The sequence below is a fragment of the Dendronephthya gigantea genome, unplaced genomic scaffold (genome assembly GCF_004324835.1).
Source record: "Dendronephthya gigantea isolate DGI-Jeju-01 unplaced genomic scaffold, DenGig_1.0 000031F, whole genome shotgun sequence".
NCBI classification, from domain to species: Eukaryota; Metazoa; Cnidaria; class Anthozoa; order Malacalcyonacea; family Nephtheidae; genus Dendronephthya; species Dendronephthya gigantea.
This window is the reverse complement of record NW_021163041.1, coordinates 269,129-293,961: the sequence shown is the minus strand read 5'-3', so window position 1 is coordinate 293,961 and position 24,833 is coordinate 269,129. Positions and strand designations below refer to the sequence as shown.

Genomic DNA, 24,833 nt, shown 5'->3' with positions numbered 1-24,833 from the left:
TTGTAGATTTCATCACAAATTTTATTTCACAAAGAACCAATACCATTTGATCTCCTGTGATCTTAAATGTAATTCAAGATTACAAAGTAAATTTTACCCCAAACTTTAATTAAAGAAGACATTTTATGTCACCGAAGAAAAATGTTGCAAGACAAATATATTCCGTAAATAGAAGAATCCAACTAATCGGTCATTGTCAGTAACTCTCTTTGCCTTCAATGTACGAATCGAAATCCAAATATCCTCTTAGATCACTGAAAAGGTTCGCAAATTTACCGAAATATATCAAATACACTGAACAGTATTTGTCATAAAAAAGTTTTCTTATATAAATTTTTAATAACAATTTTTTTAGTTACATGAAGTATCGCAGACACCACGTGCTCTCTGCACCGTGGAGTGCAGGCTCGAATTAATAGTTTGCTGTAGGTGTCAGTGTGTAAAATATTTTCTTTCAATTTTAAAGCTTTTTTTTCAAGATTTCTCTTCTTTACAAATTGCTTCTGGGCTAAATTAAAAAACGATAATTTGGGTACCGCGAGCATCAAGTTAGAGAGATGACATTAACCTCTGCTGGTGAGTTAAAACACTACAGTGTGACTATGTAGTTTCAGTCTTTATAAATATGAGTTACCATTCGTCGCGTAAAAATGCTTTCTTAGTGTTTCATAATCAACCAATATTTTAAAACGTGTTCTTACAGCTGTGTTTCGACTTAAATATACGCCTACTTTTCTATATCATTCGGTGTCTGTCTAATGCTAGACAATTTTTCATACTCGTCAATAATGAGGACCGAACAACCAGTTGTTTTTTGTCGCTTGCAATACTTCATTGTAGTAGTATATATCCTCTAAATCACTAAATAAAATTCCGACTTGTTAAAAAATTAGTTTTGGAAGAAATTAACTATGTAATTGAATTGATTTAATATCTCTTGTGTTCTTAATATACATTGAAGTTCTGTCGGAGTATTAAAAACCCATTTGATATGAAAAGCCAAATTTTGATTTTTTAAATTTAGTCATCTCAGACGATAATCAAAATTTTCTGTCTTACGTTTTCTATACAGCTGGAATTCTTGCACTGCTTGATGAAAGGGAACCTGAGCTGAAATCGTTTGCATTAAGAAAGTTAAACAATGTTGTTGATGAATTCTGGGCAGAAATCTCAGAGGCTGTGGAAAAAATGTGAGTAATATACAAGAAACCTGTCTAGGGAAAGACCTGACCCTATTTGCAGATGAAATTATAGGGTTAATTTTGGTAGCCAAGGTACTGTACCGACTGTATCTGAGATCACAACTGTATCATCTAAAGGATGTGTGTGAAATATCAAGGTGGACCGAAATATTCTGTTGAATTTTACTCACCTGTTAAAGCATACTTGTTTTGGAGACAAACTGATTCATTTTTTATAGTGAAATGTTATATGAAGATGAGAGCTTTAACTCCAGAGAACTTGCAGCACTTATTGCATCCAAGGTACCATATGATGAATTCCATATTTAATAAACACAACATATTTTGCATTTTTTTAAACAGCTTGCTAATGTTTTTCAAAGAATTGGTCTCTATATGTCTTTAATATATTCCCTAGGTCTATTACCACCTTGGTTCCTTTGAAGATAGTTTGATGTTTGCACTTGGTGCAGGAAATATGTTTGATGTTAATGGTCATTCAGAATTTGTTGAAACAACTATTGGTCAGTAAAAAGAATTATACTAAACTGATAAAAATCCAGTATGCCTTGTTTTTCTACTGATTTCCTGTTTTTATTTTCTTGTTTTTTGAGTACTACAACTACAACTACAACATGTAAAAGCTTTTTACAGTATATTGTTGTTTTACATACAATGTTCTTACAGTTTAATGAGGTTTTAGGGTTAAATATTTGGAAAGGAGAGCTTGAGCATTTGATACTGCTGTCTATGCACTGTCTCTGCTATAATCATGGTAATGGTATTTTCTTTTCTTATACAGCTAAATGTATTGACCACTACACTCAGCAAAGGGTAAAGATATATGAAGGCATTCCTTCTAGTGATGGGAAAGAAATAGTCATTGATCCAAAACTTGAAGCAGTTGTTAACAGGATGTTTCAAAGGTGTTTTGATGATGGAAAGTTCAAACAGGTAAAAAAGTCTGCATCGCTGCATTGTTACAAGTTAAAGCTTAACTTAATAGACTTAGTGTAATAGTAATAGCAACGTAATAGGCATAGTTTGCTTGCTGTGATAGTAATAACAACGTAATAGGCATAGTTTGCTTGCCAATGTGCCACTTTGCAAGTGATAATTGTAATTGCATTATTTGTGATACCACAAATAATTCTTAACTAGGAATTTGATGTGCTGCTAAGAACTGTGTTAATAATAACTGTTGTGCTTTTAATACATGTACCATTTACTGTATATTTCTTGCACCATTTTACAATGTTCACTGAAAGAGCCACTGGATTTAAAACCTAATCATTTTCAATAACCACTCATAAAATATTTCTGTATAAAATTCACATTTTGTTTGTCTAACAGGCAATAGGTATTTCATTGGAGACAAGAAGGCTAGATATTTTTGAGCGTGCAATAATAAAATCAGTAAGTGCACAAAATTTACTCATTTTACATAAACTAGAAACAACAAAAACTCCGTAAAGAGTAAACATTTTGAAAAATATAATTTTCTATGTTTCGACTAAACTATAGCCATCATCAGGAAAAGAATGATGATGACTAGTTGAAGAATGACAATGTTTAGTTGAAACCTCGAAAATTACATTTTTCAAGATGTTTACTCTTTACAGAGTTTCTATTGTTTCATATTTTATTAAAATACTCATACCTTTTCATACTTGGGATATTGTTCTCTGTGCATTTCCATAAACCTGTTCATAAGTTTTAAATAAATCCATAAAGTTTTTCTACTGTAAGATTGCTTTAGTGTGGGTAGATGATTAATGTTATGAAAATGAAAGGTGGTTATTGCTTATTATTTAGGATGACATTGTTAGTATGCTTTCGTACAGTCTTAAATTGTGTATGGCTCTTATACAAAGCAGACAATTTCGGAATGAGGTACAGTTATTGAAATATTATTCATTGTGTAATTTGATGCATTTGTTGTAGACAACCAGTACTTCATGACACATCTTGTATTGTTTTTAGGTACTGAAAGTATTGGTTAAACTCTATCAAAGTCTTAAAACACCTGACTTCATCAACGTTTGCCAGGTTTGTTTTCTTAAATAGATTAGTACATCTGTTCAATGAACACAGGCTGGATTTTTCGTACGCATAGAAAAATAACGCGTTTTTTACCGAATGTATTTTTAGTGTTGCATATTTCTGGATGATTCTGGTGCTGTGGTTGAAATTCTCAACAATTTAATTAAAGATAACGAGGTAATGTTGATATGTTATCAGCATTGTTGTTTAAAAGGGGGCGCCATTCAATCCTAACCTTACATTCGAAAAACTCCAGCATCTGTAATAGGATTTGTATTGATCGAGTAAAGCACAAGAGTTCGTTAACTTAATTACTTAATTTAACTGCATTTATCATTGAAAAGTTCATTAAGTAGTGGTTATTGAGTGAACCTGAAAAGAGCTCGTACAATTTGGATGATGTAGCTCAATCGATAGAAATAGTGAAATCTCGTTCAAGCCTCAAGGCAATGGATTTTCGTTATTTTCTGCAGTGTCAAGAAACATATCTGCACTTCGTTTTGGCCTAGACTAGGCAGCTTGTAACTATAGCAATGAATGGTCCGCATGTCTTAGCCAATGCCAGACCGTAGACCGTAGTCGATACTGAAAGAAAAATCATTGACATTAAAAAGAAATGCAAGCGTATATTCAAAGTTTAGACTTATTGTAAATTTAAACCCGGCTCTTGACCAAATTGTTTTTGTAATTTGAATATTGTCGTGTGAATGAGAGTTAACAGGGATGAAATTTACTCAAACATGTTTCTAAACTTGCAGAAAGACCAAACGATAATGGCTTATCAAATTGCCTTCGATCTTTATGAAAATGCCACGCAGCAATTCTTAACATCAGTTATTGATAAGTTAAGAATAGCCATACCATTAATAACAGACACTACTGAAGATAATGAAACAAATAATAAGGTGAGATATTCTATTATACCACGGTGTCCTAGCAGATAGTGGCCCCCGCAGAAAGTGTCCCCCCCCGAACACTATCTGCTAACGGATAATGTCCCCCGGACACAATCCCAAAATGTAACACCAGCATGTATAAAGATTGGCTCTGATGAAGTTACAAACTTTATGTATGGTCGTACTCGTCGTAGTGATGAAATACGTGGTTATATCATGATTCATAATTTTGTTTCAGAATGGAGTAGATAAAGTGTTGGAAGATCGTGTCAAAAATTTACAAGCAATACTTAGTGGGGAGACCACCATAGGATATCATTTGGAATTTCTCATTAGAAATAATCATGCAGATTTACTTATTCTAAAAAACACAAAGGTATTGTACATTTTCAAAGTACAGTATAAGAGGGATTACAACCCGCCCCAGATATTTATGTAGTTAGCTAATCATAGTCATCAGGTTTTACATAGAAAACGTCTAACCATTATCATTATGAATCCTTTGGCTTTTTTAATACTATAATATATACTAAACAGTATAATCTAAAACGTATGTATCTCGTGGTACTGTAGAGTCGTACTGGTAAAAGTGTACTGGTAATGCTGTTTGTTATGTATTGAAGAACTTATATGTTAGGTAATGTCCGTTTAGGATGCATCTCGAAACTCTGTCTGTCATTCAGCAACTGTCATATCAAATGCACTTATGCATTGTGGAACAACTACAGATACATTTCTTCGGTAGGAAAGTTTATCTATAGTACGATATGTATTTATATAGTGTAGCTATATAACACAATATTTAGTGACCTTGCCCTAGATAAACTGCGTGCACATTTAACTCCATTATATAATGAATGTCCCATTTCAATATTCTTACAGAAATAATCTGGAGTGGCTAGCTCGAGCAACGAACTGGGCTAAGTTTACAGCGACAGCAAGTCTTGGTGTTATTCACAGGGTAAGGCGTCCTCAACAGAATACAAACTATAATACCCTACATTATTTTCAGTATTTTATACTGCATGTTTAAACTCAATATTCTTCAGTGGTTTTATGTCAGTAGCTATGCCTTAATGTAAACACCTTCAAGATTTTTGCCCAGATGAGATTTGAGTAATTGACGTGCACGCGTAATAAACTGAAGTACACGGGGTTTAACATTTGGTTTTTGATACATCTAGGGTCATGAACAAGATGCTTTGAAACTGATGGCGTCATATCTTCCGAAGGATTCTAATGCAGGCAGCGCATATCAAGAAGGTGGTGGACTTTACGCGTTAGGTAGGTAGGATTCAACAAAAAAACTAAGAACTGTATGATGAGGGTCACCAGTTATAGTTAGATATAAATGCATGCATGCATATGCATATCTGTTTTGTTTTTGATTGGTTGATGCATTTTTCTTCGAGTCTTGGCGACAAAATTAAACTGCTGTTATAGTTAGTGTACCTTGTTTATATTGTACGTAGAATAGAGCCTCGCTGAACACCTACATATTAGTATGGTACGGTACAATTCCTCATGACAAGGTCGTGCTCAGACTTATGAAATACAGTTAACAAGATGCATGTATAAAACAAAACGGTCATAACACCGCCTATTGCAACGTTAGTCATATGCAATCTCCATTCTTGTGACCACACTGTAGCTAAACGTGAATTATGCCAGTGCATATATACAAATATCGAAATTGAATGTAAAACAAGATTAATCGCGGATCCAATTGCCACTCTTATCAAAGCTTCAGCGAAGACGTCTACAGTCTCAGCATAAAAATAACTTACTTTATACAAGGATTGATATGCCTGACTGACAATTGAGGCCGAATGTTGGTACAACATTAGTTGGATATGTAGATCATCCTCCAAGCGAATTCCATCCCACTCTTTTTCATTTTGTTGACTCATTCTTCGAAGAAAACGGCAACATCTTGCACATCGGCCAATCGCATTTAGAATTCTTTTCCTCAGGGTCTTTGTTGAAGCGAGGAAAATTTCCACAGTACCCCGATATAAAGATAACGCGATGAATATACTGATATCCTGCACATCAGCTTGCATGATACGAAACACTAATGTATACACTCCTGTAGTGAAACTAATGAGAATAAAATTTCGTCCAGTCACAACAAATTGAGAACTACCGATGGCTAACTTCTCGTTAATAATATTCAGTGCAAGAATGGTTAAGCGTACAATGATAGCAATTATGGCTTTGAAGATTTCATCATTTTCACCAATGAACCATGGAATAGTGAGATATCCATAGGTTATTGCCACAATACCACCCAAGAAGTACTGTGTTGTGATTATTTTAAAAACACTAAGTTTTTTCAAGTTTTCTGCCGAATGACAGGCACTGATTTTCTTTGAAACAAAGTAACCTGTAGCAATCACGCCAAACAGGAAAACAGCATTGCCTGTGTATCTATAATCATCGTGGGTGAAGTCCGCATCTTGAGTGTACAAAATAATTTTATATATCGAATAACTAAGACCTTGAACGACGGCTATTAGGAGTGTTTTCCGATGTTGAGACATAAACACATTCCACGTGAGAAGCAGCATCAGGCTGAGTTGAAACCAGAAGGCTAAAGCACAAACGCCCACAATGTGTCCAGCTAAAACCCATTTTATTGCACTTTTTGGGCGAGTGTTTCCCTGTTGAATTTGTTCAAAGCATACGTTTGTTGTGTTTATGTTAAAAAACAATACAGAAATCATCAACAACGCCAATGGGACCCCAGCAAGGTGTATAGTAAAACTTGTCCACATACTGATTAGAAATGTTTTGCAGAAGGTTTTATTATTAGCCTCTCTACAGTTATTGTTAATACTGCCATACGTTTGAATTTGAGTGAGCTCAGTGGAATCATCATCGTCTTGTGTTGATCTTGATATCCAAATTAAATCATCGATTTCAGAGTGATAAATTGTCTCGTTCTCCATATACCATGCCAATTATGAACGTATTTATAAGCTCTGAATTTGACTCGTATGGAAGTCAATCCATGTATTTTCAATATCTTCGCATTCTTATTATCAATAACGGCCTCGTGTGCACAAACTGTACACAGACTCAGATCAAGGATGTTATTTTCTTCCCATGCAGTAATTGCACTTTACAGACCTGTACCACTTACGGTCAATACAACCGTAGTAATTGCATTTATTATATTCCCTATATGACTTTTTTATATTTGTGGAACAGAAAGTGAATGCAGATGACATTGAAAGTGAAACTATGCATGCTGTATTTCTATGTACACCATGTTTTAATTTATTTGCCTAAATTTTGAAAAATCTCCAAATTAGGTCGTTTAATTATATTGTTTGAAGTAGAAAACATTGCCCCCAAAATAGCTATGCATCTGACAGACAGTAAAATAACCAGACCTTATTGTTGGCTTTGGACGCGCTTTATTCGAGGTTTGACCAAATAGTAATCCTTGACCGATTTTTTTGCTGGTTTGGAATAAATACTTGTGGCGTGCAGGTTCACACTTACTTTACGATGTTTTTTGACATTACAGGTAATGTTTCTCTATAGTAACAAGTCTCCACCCTGCATGCATATTACCATTTCCAACAGCTCAACTGTGGCTTAACGTTTGATTGTATTTTCAGGCCTAATCCACGCAAACCACGGGGACAAAATCATTGACTATATTCTACAGCAACTGAAAAGTGCCACAAGTGATGTGAGTAAAAATAATTCTTTTAAAAATCATTTAATTTTTCAGTCTATATTAAAATATGATATTGATATTTCTCGATACTTCGCATGTAATATTGTGTTTTTAAACATTTCAGATGGTTCGTCATGGTGGTTGTCTTGGTTTAGGTCTTGCTGCCATGGGTACAGCCAGAGAAGGTGTTTTCATCCTATATTAGTCAGATTCTCTGTATTCTTCAGTAACAACGGTAGCTAACAGTCAAAGTGTTTTATTAAACTTGTTTTATTTATATATGCAGATATTTATAATCAATTGAAAGACAATCTATATCACGATGATGCCGTGACAGGTATAATATAATATTATTCTATGAATTTTTTTATTGTTCTTGAATGTGTTTTTTCTCCATTTGGTCTTTTTCTCGCATTGGGCATATTCCTGTTGATATTTCCTAGTTAAGATTATTACACAAATTTCACAGGCCTTCCTTCATGTTAAGTCACTCGTATTTATTGCCGCTGAGTAATACAGTATTAAACTTCATTCATCTGTTAACTGCATAATGTACTTTGTCAAATGTACTTTGTCACTTTTATAGGCGAGGCAGCAGGGTTAGCTATGGGCTTGGTTATGTTAGGCTCATTTTCCTCAACAGCTATCGATGATATGGTTGCAGTAAGTATTTTTAGATACAAAGGGGTTCTGAATAGTTTGCTTTTTGTGAATAGGAGAGCAATATCCAAAATATCAATCTGTGCTTCCATATTGTTAGTCGATATTTCTGACAGTTTCCTAAAATACGCATATTAGTCCCTTTCTGATGTTTGTTTATTAGACTGTATTTTTATACAATCTGCACGTAAAGAAAGGGGAGAATAAACGACCCAAACATACTGTCATTTTTGGCTGCAGTGCCAGGAGTGAAATTTCATTGGGTGACATACTGAGATTTTCGTATGCAGTGTTTATTGTCCTGCCTTAAACATGCTGCGCAATGATGAAACAAAAACTTTGTTGGATTAAATTTCCTAGTACGCTCGTGAGACGAAGCATGAGAAAATCCTCCGAGGCTTAGCCCTTGGTATATCATTGGTAAGTGCAGGAGTTGATGTCGACTTACGTCAATTCGTTTGATTCTCCTTCCTTTAATAATTCGTGCCTGAATGGGGAAATCTAACTAAGAGTATCATTTTCAGGTGATGTACTCGCGTATGGAGGAGGCAGACGCTCTTATTGATGATCTTTCACGCGACAAAGATCCCAATTTACGTATCTGTGGAATGTATACTGTTGCAATGGCGTATTGTGGCACTGGTAATAACAAAGCTATCAAACAGTTATTACATGTAGCGGTAAGTCGCTGTCTTTACACATACATGATTCATGCACTCATTCACTTTTAGTTTTTATTTAACAAGACCCCCTCCCCACCCACAAGTGCCCCCCTCCTCCTCGAACTAAGAGATAGAGTTAGAGAGATATATGTTTTGCCCTCCTTATCCCACACCCCAGTCGCCACGATTAGATAAAACTCCGGAAAAAGACAGGTGCCTTCTGGCGTGCATTACAAGTAATGCTAACGCGTTACGAAAATGATGTAATTTATCGATTATTTTAGGTTAGTGATGTTAATGACGACGTGCGTAGAGCGGCGGTAGTTTGTTTAGGATTTTTGATGTTCAGGTATATTTTGACTCTAATATTGCTCCCTGTTTTACTGTCTCTTAGGTTTGTTTTAAGCATTTAACTTTAATTTTAACACCAGGACTCCTGAACAATGTCCAAGCGTGGTTTCATTGTTATCTGAAAGTTATAATCCCCATGTTCGGTATGGAGCTGCTATTGCTCTTGGTATATCATGCGCTGGTACTGGACTCAAGGTATTTATCACGCATACACCATGCATTACTGATTAGCTGGGTACCTGATACTGGTGCTTGTTTAGGACTCTATCGATCGCCTACCATTCAAGCCGATCGTCGATTTTTTTATGATAGCATAGTTGTCATTTTGATTTTAGGAAGCTGTGAGTATCGTGGAACCAATGACAAACGACCCCGTAAATTACGTCCGGCAGGTAAGGCGAATATAGTGTATGTTACTAATCTACCTTCCTGTAAATCGTAGTTGCAAACTTATTGTGTAACGAGAAATGCTTTTCTTTCAGGGTGCTCTAATTGCCAGCTCTCTTTTACTTATCCAACACAATGACCACACAAATCCGAAGGTGACCACCATGCATGTATATTATTATTGTGGGAAATAACTTTAAGATAAGTGCTTAATAATTAATAAAAAAATGTTGTACAAAATTTAGGTGTCAAAGTTTCGTGAGATATATTCCAAAGTTATTGGAGATAAACATGAAGATCAAATGGCTAAATTTGGATCCATTATTGCACAAGGAATTCTAGATGCTGGTATGTTCCTCAAATAGCTACGTATTTCTTGAAAAAGAGTTAATTTATGGTGTAACGTTTATATTCACAATTGATATTGTGTCGACGTTTTTTCCTACGAGTGCATGGCTGGTCACTCGTACAAGCCATTCTAATTTTAAAACTGGCGTTCAAATGAATACTGAGTGCGCTTGGCTCGGGGATATTTCCTCAACCTGTGGCACAATTGTAAGACTATAGTAAAATTCTGTATATTTGGTAACAAAATGACGGAAGCATGCAGTAAAAAATGTGTGTGTGATTACCTATTGATCCCCCTCCCAAATGTCGATTAATCATTGAATAGGTGGAAGAAATGTAACTATTTCCCTCCAATCCCGAGCTGGTCACACACATATGATGTCTGTTGTTGGTTTATTGGTATTTACTCATTATTGGTACTGGTTCCCACTCACACATTTTATTTCTTTGGCTTTCACACCCACTTGTCTTATTGGTCTCAATTCTGATGTCAAGGTATACAGTTTTGCTTGTACATACACTTGAGGGGAAATGGCAAGGGGTTATTAGGCATTTTGTCTGGTCAGTGGTCAGTCAGTCATCGATCTTTCATTGTGACCTATAAAATGATTCCCTTGTAGATGCCAAAAATGAAGTTCATATCCAACGCTAAACCGTCATTATTTGCCTATCCTGAAGCTTTAAAACCCCCCAAGAAAGAAGAAAGGGAAAAGGTGGAAAAATTATTCCGTTTTTATAAAAAGACAAGGTTTTGGAATTTAGGCAAATGTTAAAATGAAGATGGATTTGTAAATCTTTTCACTTTGATTGTATTTTAAGGTAACGAAAGCTGTGTTATCATTTTCCTCGAAAGCCAAAAAGACCAAGAAGGACGCAGCAGAAAAAGATGAACCGATGGACGTGGTAATTAAAAATCTGCAATATTTCCTTCCTGTTGACATTAGACATGCAATATCACGGATAAACAGCTAATTGCTTTTCGTCAACTGCACGGGCAAAATGCAATAAACGTGACGAGATAAGGTGGTTTTTCTGCATAAACCCAGACAGAAACGTGGATAACATAACAATAGAGTTGATGTTCGCGAGCATAAATTTGTTTTTGGCCCGACTCTGAACTCACTCGTATTACGATTCAAAATCGCGAAGAGTTCCTAATGATTTTAGCATTCAATAGCGACTTTACCAGATGCCAAATACAGCGACACGAACAACTTGCTGTTTTATACTCAACGTCGCCAAGTATTTCCGCATAATAAACACACCTTTTTCTTTCTGTAGGACAACACTAAAAGCCAGAAGGTATAAGAGTATACCTTAGTACTTATTACTTAGTACTTATTATTATACCTTAGTACTTAGTACTTATTGAGTACTTATTCTATTGTGGTGGATACAATAAAGAGATTAGATAGACTAAAGGATGGACTAAATCCACAAGAGTGTTTCATCATGTTTTTTGAATGAAAATAGGAGAAAGAGAAGGGAAATGAAAAAGAAAAAGATGAAGATTCAAGTATTCAGAATGAAAAAGATAAAAGCGAAAAGAAAGATAGCGATGAAAGTAAAAAAGAACCAGAACCTGACACCGAAATGTTGGATAACCCTTCCCGAGTTATGCAGGCACAGGTCAGGTTATGTGTTAACTTAATATTGTCACTATTATGGAGGCAAGGGAATATGATCGGGGGGGGGGAAGAGTTTACACGTAATTTTTGGTTCCTTTAAATTTTTGCACGTCATGCACTTAGTTGTAGTCAGAAAAAATTTTTTAGTGGCATATCGATGCAGAATATGGAAAGTCTAATTTCCATCTTGTTCATTTATTATAGCTTAAGCTTATTAGCTTACCAAAAGACAGTAGATATTCTCCTTTGAAGCCGGTAAGTAGTATACGCTGGCATGCTTTACCGTTATGCCAAAGCAATGGTTGGTGATGAATAGTGATACTATCAACATTTCTATCAACTATCTACTCTGCACCACTTATCAGGTAAATGTTGGAGGTATAATCATGATGAGAAATTCTTTACTGGATGAACCCGAAGAGCTTCTAGAACCCTTACCAGGTATTTATTGTCAAGTTAGATTTAAATATGTCTTACATGTACATTAGTTTTATATAAAATGCAAATACGTAACCTTATATAGTTTAGAATGTTGACAGAATAATAGTGGTTGTTAGGTCATACAGAGTTGTCTTAAACATGCAAGGATCCAGTCTAGATCCGCACCTGCACATTAGAAACTAAGTAATTTCGCAATCGCATGCAATGTTTCTGTTTTTGTAGCCGCGAAATCGCCTGCTATAGATGACGAAGATGATGAACCTGAACCACCGGAACCATTTGAATATATCGAAGAAGATTAGATATACATTTCTATCACCAGCAGTGTTCATTGACATAATTACTTTAAGCTGTTTTTGTATTGGTTTTGTTTGTACGAGACTAAGCATGCGTACAATGAAAGCAAGTTAGTGAGCGGATTAATGCATGTTGTTGCTAATCCAGAGATGAGAGACAATAATGGTAGCCTGAGTTCGTAACTATATATTTGCATTAACCTTAGGTTGCTTCCTTTACACGCCTAATGTCAGATCTGACCTGTCCTATCGTATTTTACAAAGTCAGATTACCGGATATTTAGGTGTTTAAATATGTGCTTACCATGCACAGACAATAAAATTTTACCGCCATCCCAATTTTATCCATTTTAAAATAGAAACCATTTTGGTCGTTCGTGTGAATGCGATTCTCGTTGTTACGATTAAAAAGACGTCAGGAAGCTAGATAATTGTTTCTTATGTAAAAGTTAAATTCACGATCCACGACAGCTTGTGGAATTACCATTTGATTCTAATGCACTCTTCGTGTTCAGGGTTAGGTTTGGGGTTTGGACCCCGTGTAAATCTAAACCTAATCCTCCCCTGCCATTCCAAAAATGGACATTTTTACCACGGGTAAGATATTTCCAAGGCATGGAACCTGTTCCACCCAATCGGATAATCCATACTCACCGTGGTTCCTTTTTGCGTTTGTTTGAGTTCACATCACCCTTTATTCTTCCTGCTGAAGTTCTCTAAGTTCTATGCAATTATACAAGATCCTCAAAGTGAATGACCTGTGAGTCACGTCTGGAAAAGCTCATCGCCTGGTATTTAAGGTATTGGAATGTTAAAGATCCGATTTGCACACCTATATCTCAGGGCGCAATTTTCCTTTTTGAAAAATTTTACCATGGACATGGTTATGGTTCTGCCATATAAAGCGGTGACAAGTGCAACGTCTTACTGCACAATGTTGGCGTAAAGGTCTTCACTCGATCCAATTTGTCGAATCCAATTCACTTCTGACGCAGGGATATTGTCTGCTTTTTAATACAGTAGTACTGAATTAGTTTTAGTTATTTGCTACCGATATACCTCCTTAAGTCAACATACGATAAGTGAAGAAGTAAATGTTCCTCACCTGAATTTTTCACGACTCTGCTTAAATTTCAAAACTCAAAGCAATAATTAAAAAAAAAATTAAAAAACATTTATCGACTTGATATTGGATCTATTAAATACACATTGCAAATTAAAGTTTCAATTCGATAAATGCTGCCTCACCCTTTCAATTTTTCTTCCCACTGGCAATGCAATTTAGCTATATTAGCATGTAAATTAATCATTGTAATCGCCATGTTAAATGCGAAAAGGAAAAGTAATTAAGTAAAATAATATAAACACCAACATTTTAATTATTTTTTACCAATATTAAATATTTTATATTCATATACCTAAGATCAAGTCCGTGTATAAGCGGGGGTTTCGAGTTTTTCCTTTTTACATGTGGCTATATTTTATAATGGAGGTAAATGGTACGGTGGAATTTGATGGAACCGGACGTCTTCGTTACCCTACGACGACGGGGACAATTTTATTCAGTATTGAAGTAGCATTCTCATTAATAGCGAATTTTTTGGTTGTGTTCTTGTTCGCATGTCGCAGACGTCTGCTTTGTAATCCTCATAATCGATGTATTTTAAGTTTGGCTATAACTGATATCCTAACATCCATTACAGTTTTTTTCAGTCCTGGCTTGGTTTTGAAGGAGAAATTTCAAAACGCAAAAGATTATTCTTACGTAACTCGGGAGATTTACTGTCGTTTCATTTATAGTAACTTTTTGCCGTTTGCTCTCGCTGTAACATCACTGTATACGTCCGTTGTACTCGCGTTTGAACGTTGGTTAGCTGTTAGACGAAGCATATTTTACAAGACTAGTTTCAAGATTCGACACATGAATAGGTTAATCATGGCGTCTTGGATTGCCGGATTCACAGCTGAGGTTCCTATTATGATCATGATGAAAGGCGTTTATGATCAACCCGAAGAAAACTGTCGTTATATTGTGGCAGAAAACAAGGTATTAACTCTTTGCCTTTCGGTTGCATTCATTGTATTTCAAATGGTGATACCTTTAACGCTCATTACGATCGCATACGTTGACACATTTCGCGGAATCAGAGCGTCACTGAGATTCACAGAATCTGCTAGAACTGAAAACATCAACTGCATCAAAAGATCAAAGAAAGTCACGAAAGTAGCCGCTATAACAACATTTATTCTGACAGTTTGTTGGGTAACATGTTCTATTCCATTCTTCGTATCTTTATTAGCATTTGATCCACTTAACGATTACCAAGACCCGTTGGTGGTGGTGATAGGTTTACTCGCTTTTGCTAATACGTGCATAAATCCTTGTATTTACGTGTTTTCAAATCCTGAATTAAGGCATGCTCTGAAGGATGTACTCCTTAAAAACACTCCACAACACACTCAGTCAGGAGGAGCAAGAGCCCATGGACAATGAACAAAATTACTAAGAGCAAAACAAAACCGTTTTCTGATCCTATTTAGTTTCTGCACGTGCTTTTAAAATTTTTTCCACAGTTGTTTCGAGATATTTTAATTTATTAAGCCTACAGTGTTGAAAATATACTACATCAGTAACATCTTGCATGCTGCAGTTGATCAAAGTCACGAGGCTTGATTGAAACATACAAAACTAGCAGATTTACACTAAAATTTTGCAATGTAAATGTCCTGCAATAGCTACTTCGTCGAAAGATAGCCATATGCATGCATGCTGCTGATACTATGCTCGATTTGATTTTGTTGTCGTTAGTCCAAGATAAATTTGTAGCGCCACGATCCCGACACACGCTGTAAACGCAGTTTTCAATAACAGTAAATTCCACGAATAAATACCAAAGAAAAAACTGATGAATCTAGAAACAAATCAGAAGAGTGAGAATGATACTGAGTTACTGACAAGCACACGCGCGATAAAAGCCTTGCGAAAGATTAGACATAGCAAGGGGAGACGGTCTAATTCTAACTAGTCCTGGACTCATTCGGGCAGGAACCATTGACCATTATGCAACATATCAACACAAGAATTGTCAAGCTCATACTTGCTTTGAAGGAAGAATATTGAATCGGGTACAGGCTACTGATTTGTGTAAATGCACACTTATCTATACATGCAAAGTAAATACTCACTCTATAATGAGTGGTTTAAAACAACAGAGAGCCATAAATGTTCCTAAAACAGGCAGAAATGACCTTTGTAGATCATGTCTTGACCACAACCAAACCAATGTTGCTGTTGCAATATGATGAATCTAAATATGGGAAAAAGCCAAATAACATATTAATTAAAACACTGAAATTAAAGCAACCCTCACTGATCATTCCTTATTTGCATAATATAAAAACTCACCAAAGCAATGTTAGCATCAAAACTCATTTGCATGTATTTCCAATCAAATTCAACACCTCTTGCACCAACCCACAAGGGTAGTAGCTTTGTCATAACAAGTTCTGCAGTCGCCCAACCTGATAATGAAATAGAAACCATGAAAAGTATTTTTCTAATTTGGAATACTCAACCTACTTCTTAATACCAAATCTACATCTAATAATATGTAGAAAACTATGATTTACAGTACTTTGATTCAGTGTGACTTTGTGAGTATTGTGTGCCCTTTTCAACAGCAAATAATGACATTAATTGTGTAAATTTACCTAAACCAGCGACTAATACTTTCAACTCTCCTTTTCCAGGGATTTTTGACATTGTTAAATAGAGACCAAATAAGTCAGCAACATCTACAGTTGATTTCAAGAATTCCTAAAAATATTCAAAATTGGAGGCAAAATTTAATTACAATTAAATTATGGAAAATCACATTTCATTTAAAATATATAGTATTTCAACAGTTTTTTAATAAAATTATTAAGCAAAACAAAACAGCCTAACCAAAAAAGCCTTATAGTACCACTTCTGCAACAAGTAATATGTTATAGAAAAGCATCCACAAACTGAAATTAATAATGAATGATTGAGGCCTCCTGGCCCATTCTCCTTACTGCAAAAACATCCAAGGAATCTGCTGTTGACTCTGACGTTGGAAAAAAAGTGGCAAGCACAAGCATCTGGTAAGCAAAAATTACTGAATGTTATTATGACATTATCAACAGTACATTTTTTAGCCTTTATGTACTTTATCTTATATTCATTTTACTATAATTTATTTGGCTTTATTGGTACATTTTAGCATTAAAAAGTCTGCATTAAAATGAGCAACAATTTATCTACTACAAATATTAAAAAGCAATACAAATTAAGTCCTAAAATTGATGATACAAATCTATTTATGAACTCTATTCATTTTTAATATAAAATAATACCTTGCAAAGTTGTGTAACCAAATAGGTACACGCTGCTTGAACACATCTCCAGAATGCACTGTACTCAGATCTAATACAAAACCACAAAAAGATTATATCATCAAAGCATTCACAGGTAGTCTAGGTCTGGGACAGTAGTCCTACAGAGTGTCAATTCCATGTAAGATTCTCATCAATGCTGGTTTGCCAGCATAGACATTTTATTGGCCTAGCGGCTGGCACTTCTAGCATGTGGAGTATTTAGTGCAGTAGCTAAAATGCTTAAGGTGGCATAAATTTAGGTTAGCACTGGAACTGTAGTTTTCCATTGGCAGAGTCTTGGCATGAACTACACATAAATGCAACATGGGATTGCAAAGTTACTGACACAACAAATGTATCAGATTACTTTTACAGAAACTTGTTTTTGTTCTGCTACTTCCTTTATATAGATTGCACGCAAGATTCGGCAATAACCTTGTAGAAATAAAAGGTCATGGGCAGTAAATAACAGTTCAGGCTCCAGTCAGACCAGTCTCCAAACACACTAGAACTCAAGAAGGCAATGAAAAAACAAATCATTATACTTACAGACCAGAACATTTGTATAAAATAAAATAAGGAAAATATGCCAAAGCGACACAGTTTCCAAAATGGAATAAAGTCATTTTTGAACAAAGAAATTCTTTAAAGGATATACAAAACTATTGTCACTCTTCCCACGCGAGCCAAGAAAATGAAGAAAATGAAAATCTTTGAAAATCTTTACAGTGGGTAGTTACCGCTGACCTTGTCTAACGACTTTCGAAGCGGGTGGCTTTATTTAATTTATATATATCTATTATAGAATATTTAATATAGTGGTTTATACGTATATTATATAAAAACAGGTGAAAACCAGAACACCAACGCGAGATTTTTATAAAGTTTTATATGCTTTGGCGTATATCTATTGACATATCTACTATGTGTGAGACTTTGAAATGATAAATATTTCTTTCGCTGGTTGTGGTTTTCATGGCATATACCACATCGGTGTTATTTCATGCCTACAGCGTTATGGCAAGAACATCATGAAAGATATACGTGGCTATGGAGGTGCTTCTGCTGGTTCATTAGTAGCTGCAATGCTAGCCACGTCTACACCTCTTGAACACGGTCTGCAGTTTACCACAGATCTAGCTGACAAAGTTCGTGGACATTTTTTAGGGGCTTTGAACCCCTCATTTGATTTGATGCAACACCTTGACGATGCTTTGGATACGTTCCTACCACATGACGCTCATTTACGTGCTAGTGGCAGGCTGTATGTTTCTATTTCAAGTTTTCCGCAGTGCAAGAATTCAATAGTATCACAATTTGATTCCAGGGATGACCTGATACAGGTGATTGTTGGGGAGTTACACAACTGTAAATGCCTAGAATCCAAATTTGAAATATAACCTTGACTACCTTGATCTGTCAATGAAAACGTAAAACTATCTAGGTGCCTGCTAAAAGTTGAATCCATCCCTTTTTAAAGCATTACACCATCAAACATCCAGTAATTTTATTTTAAATAGGTACCTTTAAAATTATTTATATTGTTTCACTAGGCTTTATTGGCTAGTTGCTACATTCCAATTTATGGTGGTACCAAGGTTCCAATATATAAAGGCAAGGTATGTCTATACAATTATCATACATGTGGTAGTACAATAAAATTAGAACTTTATAGACTTTTTCAAAGCATGCTATGGCCGTACAAATGTGGGAGACTATACTCTCATTGTGTTAGAAAAGTTAGCAAATTACTTTGAACTGGAAGGGCCTGTCAACTGCATTATGATCATATTCTTGTATACATTTTTTTTCTCAGAAATGGGTAGATGGTGGATTTTCTGACAACCTTCCCATACCTGAAACAGGAAAAACAATCCGTGTCTCACCTTTTTGCGGAGATTTTGACATCTGTCCAGAAGATAAACAGTCCTTAAACCTGTTCACTGCAGAAGTAGTTAAGAACATGAAAATTGTTATTAACATACGAAACATGGAGCGTGGCCTTCAAGCCTTATTCCCACCCTCAAAAAAAGACCTGCAGAGGATTTACATGCATGGATATAATGACGCTTTGACTTTTCTTGGTATATATGTGTCAAGATAATTTTAGAATATAATTTGAGCATAAAATTTATTTATGTATGTTTTAAAATGCAGAAAATACAGATTCGCAAAGTTCACAGCGAATGTATCAATTTCCTCGCGGATGCCAAAAGTATAAAAAATTTGCGAACTGAAAAAAATGTATTTTATACTGTAATATGATCAAGAACATCAAGATGTTTATACTATATGAATTATGGATTTATGGAGAAAAATCTGTAATTTCCCGCATTCTCTCTAGACTGTAATTCCGCAGAGGTAATTCCGCATACGTAATTCCGCATACGTAATTCCGCATACGTGCAATATACCCAGGCTTCCCAGGCGCTTTATTGGAAAACATAAAGGCTGCATTCAGCGTAATATAGAGATCTTTGGCTAAAATTTGCAAGCGCGCAGGGGTGCTTGGGGGGCCGCGTCAACTTAGCCACAGATCTCTTTATTACGCTGAATGCAGCTTTGCCTTTATGCTTTCCAATAAAGCGCCTGGGTACGAGGCTATTCCCGGGGGGGGGAAAGGGGGAGACAGCTTTCGAGAGTTTTATAAAAAACTTCGATAGAAAACTTTTTTTTACATCTTCTGACACTTCTTTGTTTATTGTGATTTACTAGTATGATTTCAAAGGGTATTTTGACAATATGTGGTGGAGTTTTGATTCATCTTTCATTGGGAACATTGTATACGTTCGGTGAGTGACAAAAATATACAATTAAAAGCCAATACGGCAATAGTGTTTCAAAATAATAGCGATATATGACGCTACTAGGGCAGGATGCGTAATATTAATGACCTAACAAGTTATTGCAAGCCCGTTTAGATAAGTCAAAATTAAATAACACTCTTAGATCTCTCTTGAATAAGTCAACTTGAATATTATGCACTGAATATGTAGTTGTAAACAGTATCTTTGTATTATAAAGGTTAAAACATTTAGTTTGCTTGTTGAATAAAAGATAGACTTGCTTTCTATTTTGAACTTAACCACCGTTTAAGCTAAACAGGCTTGATACAACCGGCCCCTGGTTTCAAGGAGGAGGGGGAAGGGGGTTCTGAGGTTTGATGGGGTGATGATTTTTTTTGCTTTAAATTAAACAAGTACCAACTTTCATTCCGGTCAAATATTAGGTCTAAGACTAACTGTGCACTTTAAGACTTACTGATAATTTCTAGCAGGATAATTTCATGATCTGCAGATTGTATATAAATAAATCTTGCCATCTTCATGAATCCATTTGTTTCCCTGGATAGGTCAACTAGGTATTAAATTCCAGTGAAACCTCCAGAAATAGTTATTTTCTGTTGTTTGCAACTGTGATTTTTTCCATAAGCATTACACCATTTGAAAGCATCCTTGGCAATTAAAAGCACCCAGCTTGTTACATTTTAGGTATTGCTGATCAATGCAACCACTCAGCACATTAATTAATTTATTCAATGATTAAAAGCTAGAAATTTAAACTCTTCTCTCTTATAGGTAATATGAGTCCTTATATAACATCTTACTTGCGGTATGAAGAATCGGATACTTCTGTTGATTCTACAATGGCTATGTGGATATTGGCTGTACAAGTGATTGGGCAGGGCTTTTTCATGACAGTTGGCGGTGCAATGCATGATAAGATTGGTGCGCGTTTGACATGTGCAATTGGAGGAACTATTTTGAGGTCAATGTGACTGCATGGTTGTAGAAATCATGCCATAGTGAAAATAAGAGTGAATATGTTCTATATGGTTCCAGAAATCAAATATACATTATCAGTGGAGAAGCCAGCCTGACCATTTAGTACCCCTCCGAAAAATTTACTAAAGAATTTCTTTGTCCAATTGACTGAATGTTTCATGACACTCAGGCACTTCCATAATTTTATATATTTGTTTTTTTAGTTTTGGTGTTGTTATGACATATTTTTCTATCCAGAAGTCATTTGTGGCTGTCATTTTCACATACGGACTCCTTTTTGGAATCGGTATTGGAATTTCATATGCCATACCAATTAACTGTGCAATGAAAGTACGTGTATTTGGTATACCTATTAGTGGGTTTCATTAGCTATGGAAGATTCGTAAGTGGGGGGGGAGGGTATTTATATATTCATGTTAAAAGACCATAAAAAACAATAAATTAACTAATAATGCTGATTGGCTTGAATATATGAATCCCCCCTTCACTTAATGATCTTGTGTTGCCACTGATAGCAATTTAAGTAGAAGTCATCCTTAAATGTTTTAATACTTCTACTGCGCAAGAGTGGGCAAATGATACAAATTTGTGCATGTTTGCTACATAGAAAAGAGCAATTACGAGACGCTGAAAAAATGAGATCACTGTGCTTACTTTGTGACAAGTTTACCCCCACTGGAATCTGTGGAGGATGTTGCATGAAACTTAAGAAATTCAACCACAGTCTATTTATCTATGTTTTCATATTTATACCAATGTATACTTAGTACATATACACAAATATTATGAATTCAAGTGTTCAGGTTGAAGCGATGGTCCTGCAACCCAAGATAGCAGACTACTCAGTGTCAAGTCACCTTGCAAAAGCTTAACAACTTCTAACAACCAACATCTATGTACTTTTAGTGGTTTCCATCTCATAAAGGTCTTATAACTGGTATCATTGTATCTGGATTTGGGGCTGGTGCTTTTATTTTTGATCAAGTCCAAACAGCATTCATTAATCCTAATAATTTGAAAGCAAATGTGACTGTAGGTCCTAATAATGAGAAGTGAGTCATCTATATATATTTATATAAGAGTATTTTTGTCACTGTTAATCGAAAGAAAGAAAAAAAAACTAAACAGCGCATTTTTTTGTTAAGATATTTTAATCAACCTGAACTATTGGATAATGTTCCGAAAGTGTTTATTTTACTTGGATGTGTTTATGCTACAATGAATATTCTTGGTTCATTTACTCTCAAAAAACCACAACCGGAACATCAACAGGTAAAGATAGTAAGTTTTGCTTGAAAATTGTGGTGAAAGCGTATCTTTCATCTGTTTTTACGTCTTTGATATTTTTTAGCCTTCTGTTTATTCAAGTCTGATAAGGAACTCCGACGATTATGAAGAAACCCAGAATGAGTATGATATAACGATGATTTTATTCCAAGAAAGTTTAGTGTATCCTTTGTCTCCTCGTTTTATAGGTTCCCAGAGCCTCTCAGGGCGGCGGAGTGGGCAATTTTCCCTGGGCCTCAGGTTTATGGGTCCCCCAAAATTATGAATGTTTGATAGAAAAAGGGAGATTATGGGGATCGAAATTGCCACCAAAATTTTTTTCCACGGGACCCCAAGTTTATCTGCAAGTCTTTGTAAGTCGCTGTCTTGTGCGCAGTTTGGAGGAATTCGAAGACTTTTTTAATATGAGTATAGATTTTAAAAACTTGTATCACACTAAAGTGTTTTTAATTTGGTTTGTATAGCGCTATTAAAGACAAAAGACCGCTGGAAATGTTAAAAACAAGAGAATTTTGGACGCTTTGGTTCATGTTCCTCATTAACAGTGAATCTGTTCAATTTATATCTTCATTATATAAAGTAAGTGCCAAACTACGGGTTTTTGCTTCTGTGAGTTTTTCACGATGAATCTCGCTCGACGGAGACTCTGGATGGGAGTATCTTTATATAACCATGGCTTGTACTTGTAGTCAGTTAACTCTTACCAAATGCTGAGACTTCCACGTCGAAACTATACATAAAGGTATCTTCGGACCTCCGAATTTCACACACAGAACGTAGGCTTATGCAGATTCCAGTTACTTTTGACATTTAAAACCGCCATTACCGGCCTTACGTAAAGAATCTAGACTGAAAAGTGTTCCCGCTCTGCATGCAGCATTTTGTTAGACCTTCAGGTGTAAAGACAATTATTGATTGAGTTCATTTTCCATGGAATTTGTTTACTATATAAAATAATCTTAACATGTAGGCTTATGGTCAGACTTTCATTTCGAATGATCGTTTTCTCGCTATTGTTGGATCTTTTGCTTCAGTATTCAACGGTTTAGGAAGGATATTTTGGGGCTACCTTGCTGATAGAATTAGCTTCAGGGTGAGTATTAGATTTAGATTTAAAATTTACTATACTTTTCATTCACAAATATAGATTGTTTTTATATTTGATTTGCTTTAATCTGTCTAGTTTCTTCCTGAGCGGATAACTTTTCCGATCAAAACTAATACTGGTCACCATTATACGTTATTGCCAGTAACCGCCGTTTTCGACATAATTTGGTGCATTTATTTGGCCAAACATTAACACTTCGTACTCAGATAAGAAATTTAGTCACTAATTACTGGTGATTTTTTTCAATCGACAGCGAACAATGATCATCCAATGTTTATTAATGGCATTTCTCTTCATGACTTTGACGTTGACCGAAAAAGCTGGAAAATCGCTGTATTTCATCTGGGTTTGTCTCATGTTTGGAACATTCTCCGGGAATTTTGCTCTGTTTCCAATAGCAACGGTGAAAACATTTGGACAGAAATATTTCACAGTCAATTATGGATTGATGTTTACATCGCAGGTATGAATCTATGAATCTATGAATTTTGTTTTTATTTTATGTAAGCGTTGAGCACACTGGGAATATTTCAAAACATACAAGGAGAGTCAGTAGGAATCTGTAAGAGAATATATATATATATATATATATATATATATATATATATATATATATATATATATATATATATATATAAAGCAGTTAATATCAATATTGTACAACACTGCACTCTATATATTAGTTAAGTCCTGGATGTGTGCTTGGAAGAAGTCTTCAATATATATGATTGTATTTAGATTTTTTCTGGGGTAATGGGAGCATTACTGGCACAGAACCTCAGTGATAAGCTTGGATGGTTTGGATTGTTCTCTTTAGTCGCTGGTTTCTCAGTACTATGTGCGTATATTCAATATAACTTGATTGTTCCAATATCATATCTGAAATTAGTCAAATTACAATCTTTTATGAGGAATCATATGAGAATTCAAAACATTTTTTGCAAACCTGTAGAACTTCACCTAAACCAAATTCCTTTGTCGTTGGCGAGCAATTTATGTGATATAATTCTTTGGTCTCCTTTTGTTCAATAGGTTTATTTTTGACCTTTTCATTTGATGCAAAGAAACCAAATGGGGAAGATATTTAACAATTGAATTAATATGTCTATAAATTGTAATTATCTAAAACTGAAGTCTAGTTCTTATGTATCTCAATCATCAGCCATATTGACGCTGTCGGTGGTGACAGGTGATAAATAACTTCCTTGTTATTTGAATAACTTTTTCACTTACCAAAATATATGAGTATTGGGCTACAGTTATGAGAATCTAGTAGTTCGTAGTATAAAAGGTTTGATAGACAAAAATTGTAAATGAATGAACCTTGGTGAAATATGTTTTAATATGAATTTTGTACATAACTAATTATATTAGAAATGATATTTTTATATTAAAGAGAATAGTTAGGGAGAATAATACTCGGGGTTTTCTGTCATACCAACTCTCCCGATGAAGACCTTAGAACGGAATATCAAAAGTTTGCTGGCATTTTTTCTCTTACTTTTGTTGCGAGAACGATTAGTCTACCCTTTTTAACTTAACTAACTCGCGAACTTGTCACCCATTTTTGGGGGTGGACTTCTGATTTCAAAACCAGGAATATGAACATGAACGTCGAATGCCTTACGAGTGCACGGCCGTGTTTGGTTATTTTATTTATCCCATGTTGCA

The 24,833-nt window shown here is 35.2% G+C and overlaps 5 protein-coding genes across 5 annotated transcripts; 4 read left to right on the top strand and 1 right to left on the bottom strand.

Moving 5' to 3' along the window:
* Positions 1-395: 395 nt before the first annotated feature.
* On the top strand, positions 396-13,002 carry LOC114524485 (26S proteasome non-ATPase regulatory subunit 1-like). Its single transcript, XM_028545576.1, has 33 exons — positions 396-576; positions 1,073-1,190; positions 1,421-1,484; positions 1,600-1,705; positions 1,984-2,135; positions 2,535-2,597; positions 2,997-3,074; positions 3,165-3,230; positions 3,333-3,401; positions 3,983-4,129; positions 4,359-4,496; positions 4,773-4,861; positions 5,003-5,081; positions 5,305-5,404; positions 7,750-7,823; positions 7,936-7,996; positions 8,098-8,148; positions 8,398-8,474; positions 8,832-8,891; positions 8,996-9,151; positions 9,418-9,482; positions 9,565-9,679; positions 9,820-9,876; positions 9,967-10,026; positions 10,117-10,219; positions 10,545-10,714; positions 10,840-10,932; positions 11,039-11,122; positions 11,501-11,521; positions 11,693-11,848; positions 12,052-12,102; positions 12,213-12,288; positions 12,511-13,002. The coding sequence occupies exons 1-33, from the start codon at positions 558-560 to the stop codon at positions 12,588-12,590; spliced, it is 2,898 nt and encodes a 965-aa protein (XP_028401377.1). The 5' UTR covers positions 396-557; the 3' UTR covers positions 12,591-13,002.
* A 1,068-nt stretch (positions 13,003-14,070) lies between these two features.
* LOC114524663 (mu-type opioid receptor-like) lies at positions 14,071-15,078 on the top strand. Its single transcript, XM_028545815.1, has one exon. It carries the CDS (start codon positions 14,071-14,073, stop codon positions 15,076-15,078), a length of 1,008 nt encoding a protein of 335 aa, XP_028401616.1.
* Positions 15,079-15,108: 30 nt separating this feature from the next.
* LOC114524520 (transmembrane protein 147-like) lies at positions 15,109-17,692 on the bottom strand. Its single transcript, XM_028545620.1, has 7 exons — positions 17,532-17,692; positions 16,962-17,031; positions 16,641-16,706; positions 16,296-16,401; positions 15,991-16,106; positions 15,771-15,892; positions 15,109-15,496 (listed from the first exon to the last, which is right to left on the bottom strand). Exons 1-7 carry the CDS (start codon positions 17,606-17,608, stop codon positions 15,364-15,366), a joined length of 690 nt encoding a protein of 229 aa, XP_028401421.1. The 5' UTR covers positions 17,609-17,692; the 3' UTR covers positions 15,109-15,363.
* Positions 17,693-17,822: 130 nt separating this feature from the next.
* Positions 17,823-19,162, top strand: LOC114524561 (patatin-like phospholipase domain-containing protein 4). Its single transcript, XM_028545675.1, has 3 exons — positions 17,823-18,325; positions 18,536-18,601; positions 18,799-19,162. Exons 1-3 carry the CDS (start codon positions 17,924-17,926, stop codon positions 19,084-19,086), a joined length of 756 nt encoding a protein of 251 aa, XP_028401476.1. The 5' UTR covers positions 17,823-17,923; the 3' UTR covers positions 19,087-19,162.
* A 465-nt stretch (positions 19,163-19,627) lies between these two features.
* Positions 19,628-24,567, top strand: LOC114524659 (oxalate:formate antiporter-like). Its single transcript, XM_028545810.1, has 11 exons — positions 19,628-19,774; positions 20,561-20,750; positions 20,971-21,097; positions 21,674-21,819; positions 21,913-22,039; positions 22,119-22,177; positions 22,519-22,633; positions 23,025-23,147; positions 23,416-23,625; positions 23,901-24,000; positions 24,195-24,567. The coding sequence occupies exons 1-11, from the start codon at positions 19,699-19,701 to the stop codon at positions 24,248-24,250; spliced, it is 1,329 nt and encodes a 442-aa protein (XP_028401611.1). The 5' UTR covers positions 19,628-19,698; the 3' UTR covers positions 24,251-24,567.
* The last annotated feature ends 266 nt before the right edge of the window (positions 24,568-24,833 follow it).